At 37.7% G+C, this 12,401-nt stretch overlaps 1 protein-coding gene across 4 annotated transcripts in view; it reads left to right on the top strand.

The window, feature by feature from the left end:
* The window catches only part of scalloped (TEA domain transcription factor 1 homolog scalloped), a 166,248-nt gene that overhangs the window by 142,558 nt on the left and 11,289 nt on the right, over positions 1-12,401 (top strand). For all 4 annotated transcript variants that reach the window (XM_011064987.2, XM_011064993.2, XM_011065002.2 and 1 more), the window contains one exon: positions 8,501-8,631. In XM_011064987.2, the coding sequence (XP_011063289.1) occupies positions 8,501-8,631 (131 nt within the window). The remainder of the gene's footprint in view (positions 1-8,500; positions 8,632-12,401) is intronic.

Raw genomic sequence — 12,401 nt, 5'->3', positions numbered from 1 at the left:
GGGTGGCGAAACTATGCGAAGAATGTGCAATTAGTGAACAGAGCATGAGGTGGAGTCGGGGGTGAGGGTCGGCGCGGGGAGCTGGGAATGGTACGGGTCCCGGAAAGGGAGCGAGTATACGGGTCGTAGGGGAGGAAGGCGGGTTGTCGACGGATCCTGGTATGGTGGTGCCATGCCGGCGAATGGTCTCTCTCTCTCTCTAACTCACTCACTCACTCACGCACGCTCTCGCTCTCTTAGTGTGTGTCGGTGGCAATGTTGAGGATGGTAGTGGTGCTGTAGCACCGAAGAAAATGGAAAGAAAGGAAGATGGATGGAATGGCGCCTAGGGATGATAAGAAGAAGAACGGACTAGGTTGCGGGGTTTGCCCGTAGTTGTAGTAGTAGCAGAGGGGTTTGTCGAGGTCTTCAGGGTGGGGGTCACCGTGTCAAGATGCGAGAGAATCCTCCTTCTGGCGCAAGGACACTTATCGACTTCTCAACTCCTCCGGCTTCTCCCCGCATCCTTGCTTCGAAAGTATATACGCCCATATAGCTTTTTGGGGTGCCTTTTGAGGCCACGCGGGAGTATCTCTGCTTTCTCGTTCCTTGCGCGATCAGATACTTGACGACTTCCTTCACTGCTTTCACGAATGTTACGAGAAGCTTTATCATATTTTTTTTTTATCTTTCTTTATCGAAAAGGAAAAAAAAAATCTCAAATTGAATTTTGGAATTGCGATATTTACGTTATTGAACAGAATAAATCTCTTTACAACTGCTAGAGTATTGGATTTTTTTCTATTAAATACAATATTCTTATTTATATTGTTATTTTGTTTGATAGTTTATATATTTCCTCAAAACTATTCCCATAAAACATTTACAATCAATTTTTTTCCATGTTTTTTAAACTACGGCATACTTAAGACATAAATAATTTAATTGATGGAATTGTTTTGCTTATAGAAGCATTTATTTTTTTTTTTTATTCTTCTTGAAAGAGTCAGAGAAAATTAAGAGCACAGAATTTTCCGGATCAAAAGTATTTTTGACGGTTGAGCTGGCGTGAACGGAGTTTAAGGAGCCCTTTTCATGTGCTTACCCGTAGAGGTAGGCCACGGTGTGTTCAGTAATCGCTAATTGACCAAACGAGCTTAAACGCACTTCGCCAGTTGAAGGACCGGCACGAGGCGTACTGTTTGTGAACCATCGATTAGCAACGGTGCTTCGTGGTAAAGTCCAGGATACCCCGAGGACCACTGGTGAGCCTCTCGGGCCCTCGACATGTCAAAAGCGATCCCTCTCGACGACGTCAACCGAGCACCAAGGTCGTTCGAGTGAGTACCCTCCGTTATTGCAGCTCGTACTAGCTGCACAATTCGCAGCTCTACTCCATAACGTAGATATCAATGATATTGAAATGAACTGTTCAGACGACGATGGTGGATCTTGGAAAAACGCTCGAGGAGATACGATCTTTTTCACAAAATCAGCTAATAATTATGCTAATAGAAGAACATAATTGAGGCAACAACCTGGTGATAAAAAAAGTCATAAATTAATAAAAAGTATTGATAGAGAGTTCTCAGTTGAATTATATTTATTTATAGGCCAATTTTAATATGAACAATATCTGCAATTATATTATTTATGACGTAACGGTACTTAATTAGAGATCTATACGTAATCAAAGATGTAATTATTTGATAGTGGAAAATTTATATGAATCGGGAAGTGTCATTTTTATAAATCGAAACCTTAGAATTGTACAATAATTTAACGATTTATGCAAATGAGAGATAAATGATTAATAAATGAGGTAGTGAATAATTACCAAAAATTCTTAATGTGTTAATATTTTTCTTCGGATATAATTAACATGTTCTCTTGCGTCTCTATATATAATTTCATGAAAGGATCCCACGCGTGATTACGCACTTCTCCGCTATTTACAATCGATAATAACTCGGCATGTTCTTTAAAACAAGTTTAAAATTTTTTTATACGTAAAGATTTGACGAACTGATACAAAGTAGATATTAATCAATAGCAAAGTTTTATTCTTTTTTTAATTTAAAAAAAAAAGTACTTTTAATTTGATATTTTCACATGTTAATGCGATTTTAATAATGTTCTTTTACGCATCTTAACATCGATAATTGAGTACGCCATTTAACAGTCTTTGCGAAAGCGGATACGAATCTAACGGTTGGAGATTTATATCAAGCTATGATGTTTAATGGTGATCATTAAATCTAATAATTAATGAACTCTGAATGCACAATGATGGTATTTAGAACTACATCATTTTCGGAATAATATATTTATACGATATATTTAATGTGCTATCATGATTTCAAAAAATCATTTCTTCAGTTAGCGAAAAATGCAAGTTAATACGATATAATAATTAGCGACTTAAATTGACAAATAATTACATAATTATCAATAATTCATCTTGTAAACATACAAGATCAATTCTTATACATCGATAATTTGGGAATAAGAAAAAATAAGCTGTATAGCTGAATAATTTGTATAATCACTACGTTAAAAACTTGAACAGAAAGTTCATAAGACAACTAATCATAAGCAGCTACTTGCTACGATTTATAGGATATTGTCTAAAATTGTCTATGTATGTAAACAGATATTTTACTAAATATTTGTCGCTGAATGTCTTTCCGGGAAGCCACACGTTGCTTCGCGTTTCGCTAACGAGCTTATAATGGGACATATTTCTTCTATGTAAGCTTCCTCGCTGTCATTTCCAATCAGGCTGTAATAACGCTTTGGGGTTAAAATAGAGTTACGCGTATGCAACAAACTGTATCTTCTTACTCGGGATCGTTGGTAGTTCACACACTTTGCTATAAATAAACAAGTGAGAGAGAAAGATCTCTCCTCGTGCTCGTTACTTCGAGTTCGCGATCATAATGGCCCTTCTTGTTAAATTGAGCATCAGCCAAGTGATTTACGTTGATTGCTCGTCGCGTCGCGCATCTAGCAGTCTCTTTTCCTCTCTCTATCTCTCTATTCTTCTCTCCCCTCTTTCTCTCTCTCTCTCTTTCTCCGTATCTTCTCTTTCTTTCTCTTTTGGCTGCTCTTATCCTACTCACCATGTACATCCGGTGTCGATCGCTGATCTCGATCTCATCTACATGCTCGGGCAATGATCGATCTTCGCTTCGGCTTGAAGTGCCTGGGGCAAGGCTCTTACGTGTTCCCCTTTTCTACTCTCGTCATTCGACGCTCTTTGTGAAAAAAGGGTACCTTCTTCGGTAATAAATTGCTTCTAAGCTTGCACAGGTAGCCGAAAAAGACATTGTATCAGCTAATAGCAAGCGATCAAAAAGGGAACACTCAATTATCGATGTTAGGATGCGCAAAAGAACATTATTAAAATCGCACTAGCATGTGAAAATATCAAATCAAAATTAAAGTGCAACTTCTTTTGAGATTAAAAAAAACGATAAAATTTTCCTATCGATTAACATCTATTTTTTATCAGTTCGTCAAATCTTTACACATAAAAAAATCTTTAATCTCTGTTTTAAAGAACATAGGTATTTCTGATCTCGTATAACAATATATTGACCATTCTGTTATTAATATTCAATTATCACGTATCTTAGCATAGGTCATTTTATATGTGTTACTGAGAAGATAAGGAGATGAACGGATTGGAGCAAAAGCATCGAGTAAAAGGTCGAAAGGGCAAAATGTAACCAAAGTCGTTGACACAACGATTCGTAAGTACCATCGATCTGGCGCGAGGTAGGAAAAGTCAAATAAACCGAGTCTCTTCTTTGTAGTCTGTGGCGTTCTATGGAGATGCCTAAGCCGGCATAATCGACCCCCTACGAAGAATGTTCGGCCTTCAAAAACAGAGAAGGAACGCGGCCGACGGTGGCGCATGGTTCATAGCGGGCCATTTAACGGTCTTTGCGAAATTGAGTCATCACGCGGTTCCCCTGGAATCTCGAATATTTTCCTCCCGATGCTTCAGCTTCTCCGTACCACCTCTCCCCCCCCTATCCCCCTTCCCTTCCGCCCCCTCTCGTCTCGTACCCCCTACTACAGACTCTTGCATCTCTCCTCCCTCTTACGTTACTATCCGACGGAGGTAGCATACTCTCGTAGATCCTCGTCGTCACGATCCTCCGCCGCGATCTCGCAACTTCCTGTGGAAGATTCGCAGCGGAAGCGAGCGGATTTCATATTTCCGTAACTGAGAAAGCACAAATTTGGGGACGCGTCCGCGAGACGTTGCCCGAATTCTTTTGCCCACCTAATACTGTGTATTCCTCTCATAACTTCTGCATGCGAGAAAGGATAGAAACATGAAGTATCCATCACGTATTTTTGACTCATAAAATATTACAAAATTTATTTAATTAAAATGCATTTACGTTTGTATATGAATTATTTTTATTTTACATCTAAAGGGAAATCTCGTTAATTTTTTTTTTTCAATTTATAATTCTTCGTAGGATGGTCAATCAATTATCATAGACCCACAAAAAAAGTACCTTGTGCTGGGATGGAGATCTAGCTATTCTTATGTATTTTGAGTCGTTGAATACGAATCTGACGTAAAAAGTAGGACCATCCAGGACAAATTTTCAATCTAGAGCGAAAAAACGACCCATTTTTCTCATTTTTGACCCATTTTTTCGCTCTAGATTGAAAATTTGCCCAGGATGGTCCTATTTTGATGCCAGATTCGTATTCAGCGACTCAAAATACATAAGAATAGCTGGGTCTCCACCTCAGCACAGAGTAATTTTTTTTATTATGGGTCTCTGTTATTAGTAATTTGAATGATATCTGTCAGTGCGATAAAAATGGTGCACTCGCTGTTTGTTTGTTACAAGGTTTGTTATATTGAACTGGAAAATGTATTTCACCATAGTCTGTGTATTCTGTATTTTTAGCTTTTGTAGGAATCATTACGGTCACGATCGACTCGTCAGCACCGCAAGAGGACATTGATTGCACATTTATATTACAAACAACGTCTGCATCCTTGAGCGAATTTCTTGAGCGGCAACAATATTTGTCTGCACAATTTGTAGAGTCCGAGACGAAGACGAATGTCCGTAATTTATGAGTTGCGATTTGCAATGCAAAAAAGAGTGGCGGATGGAGATTCGGCGTTGTCGTTTCATTTCGTCTTCTCGACGTTCGTGTTTATCCTCGACATATTGCGTCGCTCGAGTAACGATGAATCATTTAGCGAGCCGTGTTCGCCACTACCGACTCTTAATCGAGTCTTTCCGTAGGAAGCAAGACGGTAATCTCTCTCCGAAACTTTCCGCGAAACTTGGAGATTTATCGGGGAAATAATTTATTTGCCCTACGGCAAGAACGGTGGGCGGTTGTGTCGCGTCGTGCCAGGACGTTGCGATTTTCATCCCTCTTCACTCCCCGCCAAAGTGCTTTGATAGTCAATATGAATCTGCAATTAATTCCGTGTCAGCAGCGTGCGCATTTAAAAGAGAAATATTTGATTTAACATTCCTGTAATCCCCCCCCCCCCCTCTGAAATGATGCAAATATTCATTCTCTCAATATCTGCGTAATTAATATGTAATTTCAAACTTTTACAACTCGACGTACAAAATAGATAAATGTAAAACGTGCGATTGTTAATCGAACACGTATCCTACGAAAACAGAATTCAAATCGGTTGCGATTGCGATATCAAAGTCACAACTTCCCACGCTGTTGTTAGAATTCTAGACGTTCGCTCTCGTCACGCGTTTATCCATTGATATCGAAGTACTCCGGCGTGATTCTGCTTACCGTACCGGTTAAATGTTATTTCAATTACGACACGTTTGATGCCGTCTGGCGCCGGTTTTACGGTCACCGGTAATCGTAAAACCTTAACGGCTGTGAAATCTAAGCGGCGATAAGGTGGCGCGTAGAAACGCCGTTTACACGGTCCAATCGGCCGGAAATCAATTCATCGAAGAACTCCCCCGCGCTCGACCACAACGGCAACTCCTTTGTTTTGTCGAACGGTTACGTTGCATTTGTCATCACATATTGACCATTCAATGAAGTGTTCAATGCGTAGCGTGGTAGCGGTTAACATAATAACGTAAATAATTCTCTCTACGGCTGCGAACTCCGGTCCGAGAAGAACGACTTGGAAGAAGAGAGTTTTTCCGGCTTTTGTTTGTTGGATAGGATTCTGCTTTAAAACGTTGTATATTTTATGAAAATAACTAGAAGATTAAATAATTTCGACAATGTAATATTTAATAATATTTTCACGAGTGCACGTAAAAATGTAAAATTATCGGAATTCGAGCTGTTGTAAATTTAGAAAGCGATAAATTGACCGCACGAACAATTCTTTGATGCTGCTTTTTCAAACAAGTATACATAGAAAATTAAAATCAATGTAGATACAATAATTCGTCAAAATATTTGATAATGTATTTCATTGAAAAATCTGCATCTCTTTTTCTTTTCCCTCATACTTTTAACATCAACGCTCCACGCTAACGATAGTCGCACATTTCGAAATTATTCTTCATATTCTACATTGAGATTTTCATCGCCGCAGTTTGATGCTATATTTTTCATTGCTTCCGATCAACAGAAAAACAAAAACATTCCACTCCCGCTCATCTCTCTCTTTCCCTCTTTCTCCGATTTTACTTTATGCACGATGTATGCACGCGGTACATTGTTGTATAAAAAAAAAAAAAAAAAAAAAACTCCGGAATGGAGCGCGCAAATGGAATATTCGTGTTGTTAAATCCGGAGGCCGTTGGATTTTCATCGTACGCGATGAAACCTGAATACGTCCCCGTGCATTCGAATCGATTCTCGGTTCTTTTCACCGTTTCGAAATCGGTCGTCTCTCGTTATCGGCAGTTTCGAGCGGTTTATATTCACGTGTAACTGCGCGAATCGAGTGAAAGCATTCCGCTCTCTTTCTCGTTTCGTCTCACGGGACGTTTCGCCCGCCTCTTTCCCGTTTCACTTCCCGCCCGCTTCGGCTCATTACGATTTATTATGCTCGTTATCAACCCGAGTCGCGCGTTACGCGTCCGCGTAATTTCGCGTGGATATCCGCTGGATTGAGTCGCCAAACGACGCTTCAGACCGCCGTACTCGCTTCCACGTGCGCTCCCGCGTTAATTAGAATTTATGACGAGTGCACTTTATCACCCGCTAAATTTAGCCACGAGTTTTGCGCGAAAATCGTTTCCGCGCGCGCGACACCGAGATTGCGCTTTTTTGCGCGATTACAGTAAATCGTTCGGCAATTAGCGCCATTCATGATATCGAGATAATCTGCATTATCTGCCACAGTGGTGAAATTGTGTATGTAGGTTAATTATTGTTTAAATATTCACACTGTACACTTACTTTTAATTTTGTTCAGTTATTTAAAAAGTCATTTTTAAATCACTGTGAACAAAATTATAAAAATCAATATTTATATAAGCGTTTATGTAGATTTGTTTCTGATTTGAGATTTTATATTTTTCTTAAATCATCATCTTTTTTATTATTATATATAAATATTTTGCGAAAAGTTAAAGAGACATTGTTGTAAATATATTGTAAATAAAAGACTCAAGTAAGATATTAGTGTGTGCACATAAATTACTTCGATCACAGAGTAATAATTTTGAATTATCTGATTGGTAAATTATATTGACTGAGTGTAATGTATGCTAACAATCATGAAATATCGATATTATATTTTTTTAAATATGATAATAAAATCGTTGAAAGATCATGGATAAGACCTAATAAAGACAAGATAAATTGCGCGTCCCTCAAGTTAGTTTAAAATGCAATCGCTTGAATTAAATACGTCGACGGTTTAGCTCTATCGTAAAGCGCATTTTATCTGCCGCTTCTGCGAGGCAGCTCTCAAAGCCTATTTCGAGCGGTTTGCTCGAGGGTTTGTTTGAATCCGTCCGGTCTGCTTCTCGTCAATTCTAGAAGGAATTCTCGTATTCGAGGCTCGCGAGAATGCAATCTTCATCATGGAACTTTCAATTTCCCAGGACTGATTCTGACGCTTCTGCGGATATCGCAATTGTTTGTTTCTATTCTCGACATGGAAATCAGAATTTATACGAAGTGTTGTCCAGATTTTTCTTGAAACTACCTGGAAGAATGAGAAGCGAAAGAAAAACGAGCTTAAAGTTTGAAGAAATCGCGTTCTGCAAAGTCTCACTTAATTCTACAAGTCTTTAATTGCCATTAATAACATAGGAAGAATGATTTTATTAAATATTTCGAGTTCATTTATTTCAACCTTTAAAGCAATATCTGAAATATAAATATATGTATGAAGGTACATTTATCTTGAATTAATATTTGATGAATCATAATTAAATTATTAATAGGATGAATATTACTCTTGACCTAAATGCGTCTGATTGTATATTTGGTTACGTGATTTATTCTTTTATGAACGATATTTACGGTTTATTGATAAATAATACTGATCTGTATGCATATAATTCGCTGGTTGCAGGTCGCAACGAGCTGATCGCTCGTTATATCAAATTGAGGACCGGTAAGACGAGAACGCGAAAACAAGTATCCTCGCACATACAGGTTCTCGCGAGAAGAAAACTTCGGGAAATACAGGCAAAACTTAAAGTGGTGAGTATATATTTTATCTCCCAGTCATGCGCTTATTTTTACATCTCTATCGTTGGTTTTTTTTTCAATCTTTTTTAATCACACCGAGCTTACCCATCGACGTTGTGCGTCTCGATCGCGTTTCTTGCCTCTTTCGTGGAGGGACAATCAACAAATTCATTCGAAATGATATAAATTTTGTTTATTTGTATAAATACGACGTATTGTGACTACTAAAATAAACTGCAACAGCGGTTTAACATGACACATTATTATAATAATGAAATACGAAATAAACATGATTGTACGATTATTAATTTAACAATATCGCAATACTTGATGACACGCCGTATCATTTGATAATATATTAAATAAAATGTTGCGCGTGTCGTATAAACGCGATACTTGGCACGTGGAATTGATATTTGAGTCTCATGTGCGGTGAATTTTTATTTCTCTTTGAATTGTGTAGCTGATATATTGAAAATTTGATAGTCAAATTCGTTGAGACAAAGTGATAATTGTATAATTGTGTTTTTTTTTAATTTCATTTTTTATATTTATTAAATAATAATATATAATTTTTTAAATATTATCTTTTATATTATTAATTATTAAGTGATATATTCTGTTAATAAAATGGAACAAAGAATTTTACTGAAAGAAGACAGTTTACAAATTGTTTCTTTAATTTTTGTTATTTCTTTAAAAATTTTAAAGACAAAAAAAATATTTGAAGAAAGACGTCTATATACGGAAGAAAATTAATTTTATCATACAATGATGTCGATATATAAAAATATTCTTTTTCGTAATGTTCATTATTTCTCCCTTTTTTTTTTGTTTCAATAAATTTTAATATAATTAATAATACATGGATTCTCTCGGTACGAATTAAAATTCTGCATGTAAAAGATTTCTTTACTAAACAACATTTTTTACAAACAATCGAATGCTCGATCGAAACGTTCAGCGTTGAGATAATCAGAATTCTGTTGTATTCGCGTTTTGCACAATGTTGTCTCGGTGAGTAGTAGTGATGATATTAAATCGTGATTGGCGATATGTGAGCATTAGCGGGCGATGGCCGTTGTGGAATCATTTTCAACGAGAGGGAGAAATACATATATCAAGGGACACACATATCGAGAGAAGCAGTGCGTGGGATAAATCACGCGTAAAAATGAACCTTGCCCGTTTAATCAACAGCTGAATTATTAAAGCGATTCGCGAACAATTGCGTGCCGGTTAATAAATCAAAGCAGGGCGGTACAATCGGTGGTGCCTCCATTTCGCCGATGGGCGGTGAAATAACGGGAGACAGAAGACATGAAAGAGAGAGAAAGACAGAAAGGAGGGGGAGAGAGAGAGAGAGAGAGAGAAAGAGAAATAGAGTATTGTTTATACTGGATCGGTCAATATTCGGAATAGAAAAGAGTGGAAAAACAAGCGGAACGTAAATTAACCGTGCGATTGCATGCAGCACTCCGGTAAAACTCTCGTTCGTAGAAAAAAACTGCCATTTAATCGACGACGATAAACCGAAATTTTTTTCGGATATTTCGCGCAATCTAGACGTTATTATTAAATAGACGGATGGTGAAATATAATTTATACCGTTTATACCCGTCTTCTTTTACTATCTCCAAGAATTAATTGATAGATATAATTAATTATTGCGTAAATGTATTACTCGGTTCTCCGATACTGATATAATTAACGAAATTCAATGAAAGATTCTGCGATTTGAAGCGGTTGTAATATAACCATAATCTTTTTTTTTTTTCCCAAAAATAATACTTTCAAGACAAATAGAAGAATATTGATCGTTTTTACTTTTTATTAAATATAATTTTTTATTTCAAGCGAATTTTAATCCAGCTTATTTATCTATGTTCAGATTTAGCAAAGACAATTGGTTGCAATAAATGATAATGCTTATCAGCATTCTTTCGTAATCTTTTTTTAAATGTGAATTTTTGACACGTTTCATATATGATACTGCCTTGCATGAGTAATTTTACGTGTAATGTATTGTATAATATCTTTATTTTTCCGCGTTGTCATTTTTATATTCCATTGTACCTCGGCTCTTAGACTTCCCAAAAGAGTTTAGGAAAACGCCGGCGTTTCTCGAGCAATTTTAATTACGCTCGTGCGCTCACGACTTTCGCGTAATAAGATGTCGTCTGTTTCCACGCGCGCGGTTCCGTGCCACGATGCCATTTATGAAATACTTGCGCGGGTTTCCGTTTTTAAGCACGGTCAGCCGCAGCTGCAGCGACTGCAACTGCAGTGGCCGCATACCGCGAACATTATTCAGGAAAGTAGCAAGCGTGGGAGGGTGGGACGGGTCCGCCGTGACGTAATTTTCTGGTTTTCGCGTTTCAGGAAGGGTGAATGCTGCACCACGCCACGACTTTTGCTTGTTGCTCAGGTGGGGTTGCTACCCTCCCTTCCTGCGGCCGCGAACCGTGCGATTTATTCGGTCAGAGAGGAAAAGAATTTCGCGAGCGATGTTCGTGTTTCCCACGCACCGGTCTTACGTAAATCGTGCTCTTTGCTTATTATTGTATATTTTAACAAGATAATATTAATTTCAAGGAAATTGTTTATCTCATTGAAACGTAACTAAATTGACTAAAATAAGTGGGAATCATAAGCATTAGAGATGTCTGCTAGAAAAAATTTTATCGGCCTTTTTTTTTTAGAATGTATGAGTTTTATAGGATATTTGATATTAATAGATTTATGAATAAATTAAGAATAAAAATGGAAATTCCTTTTTTAAATTTTAAGACCGCTTATTTTATACTTTCAAAATCATTTATCTGCTAATTATCCATACATTTCAATTGTAGATAATAGAAATAAAGAACAGACTTTAAGGTCAACTTGAATTTTTTTCTTTGAACTTGAATTTTACAGTCAATTTTCCAATGGAAATATTCAATTTTTCAATTCAATAATCTGTAATTTTTAATTTAAATTTCATCGTCTTTTTTCCCGACATATTTATATCATTTTCTTTCATATTAACGATGCATATTTCATTTCATATGGATTTTATTTAACTTTTCTGCCTGTACATTTTACATGCTCGCGTATCAAACCGATATTACACCAACTATCACAATCTATCGAGATCGTCCGTCGTTTTATCTATTTTGGAAATAATTGCACCAGGCATTACGGCGTAATTAATTGTTGCGGTGTAAACGTACTCCCGATAACGGAGCAGGGGTTGTAGTAGTAGGAGCGGGTTGCGGGAGGGTGCCCAAAAACGGGCGAGCAGCGTTTCAGAATGTCGATAAACATGTCCAACCCCGTTACCCGCCCAATCCTCTGCATTCCTGGCGTGTATTCGAGAGATGAAGGGCGAGAGAGAAGTAGACAGAGAGAAAGAGAGTGAGAGAGAAAGAGAGACAGAGAGAGGAGGGAGGGAGGGAGGGGGGGGCGACATGTGGGACGAAGAGTGGAAATTAAAAAAAACGACACGGATTGCACCCTCTCAATTAACCGAATTGATTTTCCGCTGCAAATTCAGCGCGCGCTCCGCACAAACGTGAACAACGGCCCGCACAGCGAAATGGACTTTTCGCGGGTAATCGATGTCATCCAACATTCATAAAAAATTACATTCTATCCGGTGAAATTCGCGCAACCGTTTTGTAAATCGACTTTACGCGCCGGTTAATCTCACCAATCCTGATGTTGCGTCGATCGCATTGCAAGGTATTTCGGATAAAAGTTAAGTAATCTTCTAGAAAAATAATAATGATTTTGAAACG

The sequence above is a fragment of the Acromyrmex echinatior genome, chromosome 3 (genome assembly GCF_024713525.1).
Source record: "Acromyrmex echinatior isolate Ae372 chromosome 3, ASM2471352v2, whole genome shotgun sequence".
Taxonomy (NCBI): domain Eukaryota; kingdom Metazoa; phylum Arthropoda; class Insecta; order Hymenoptera; family Formicidae; genus Acromyrmex; species Acromyrmex echinatior.
This window is presented reverse-complemented; position numbering and strand designations above follow the sequence as displayed.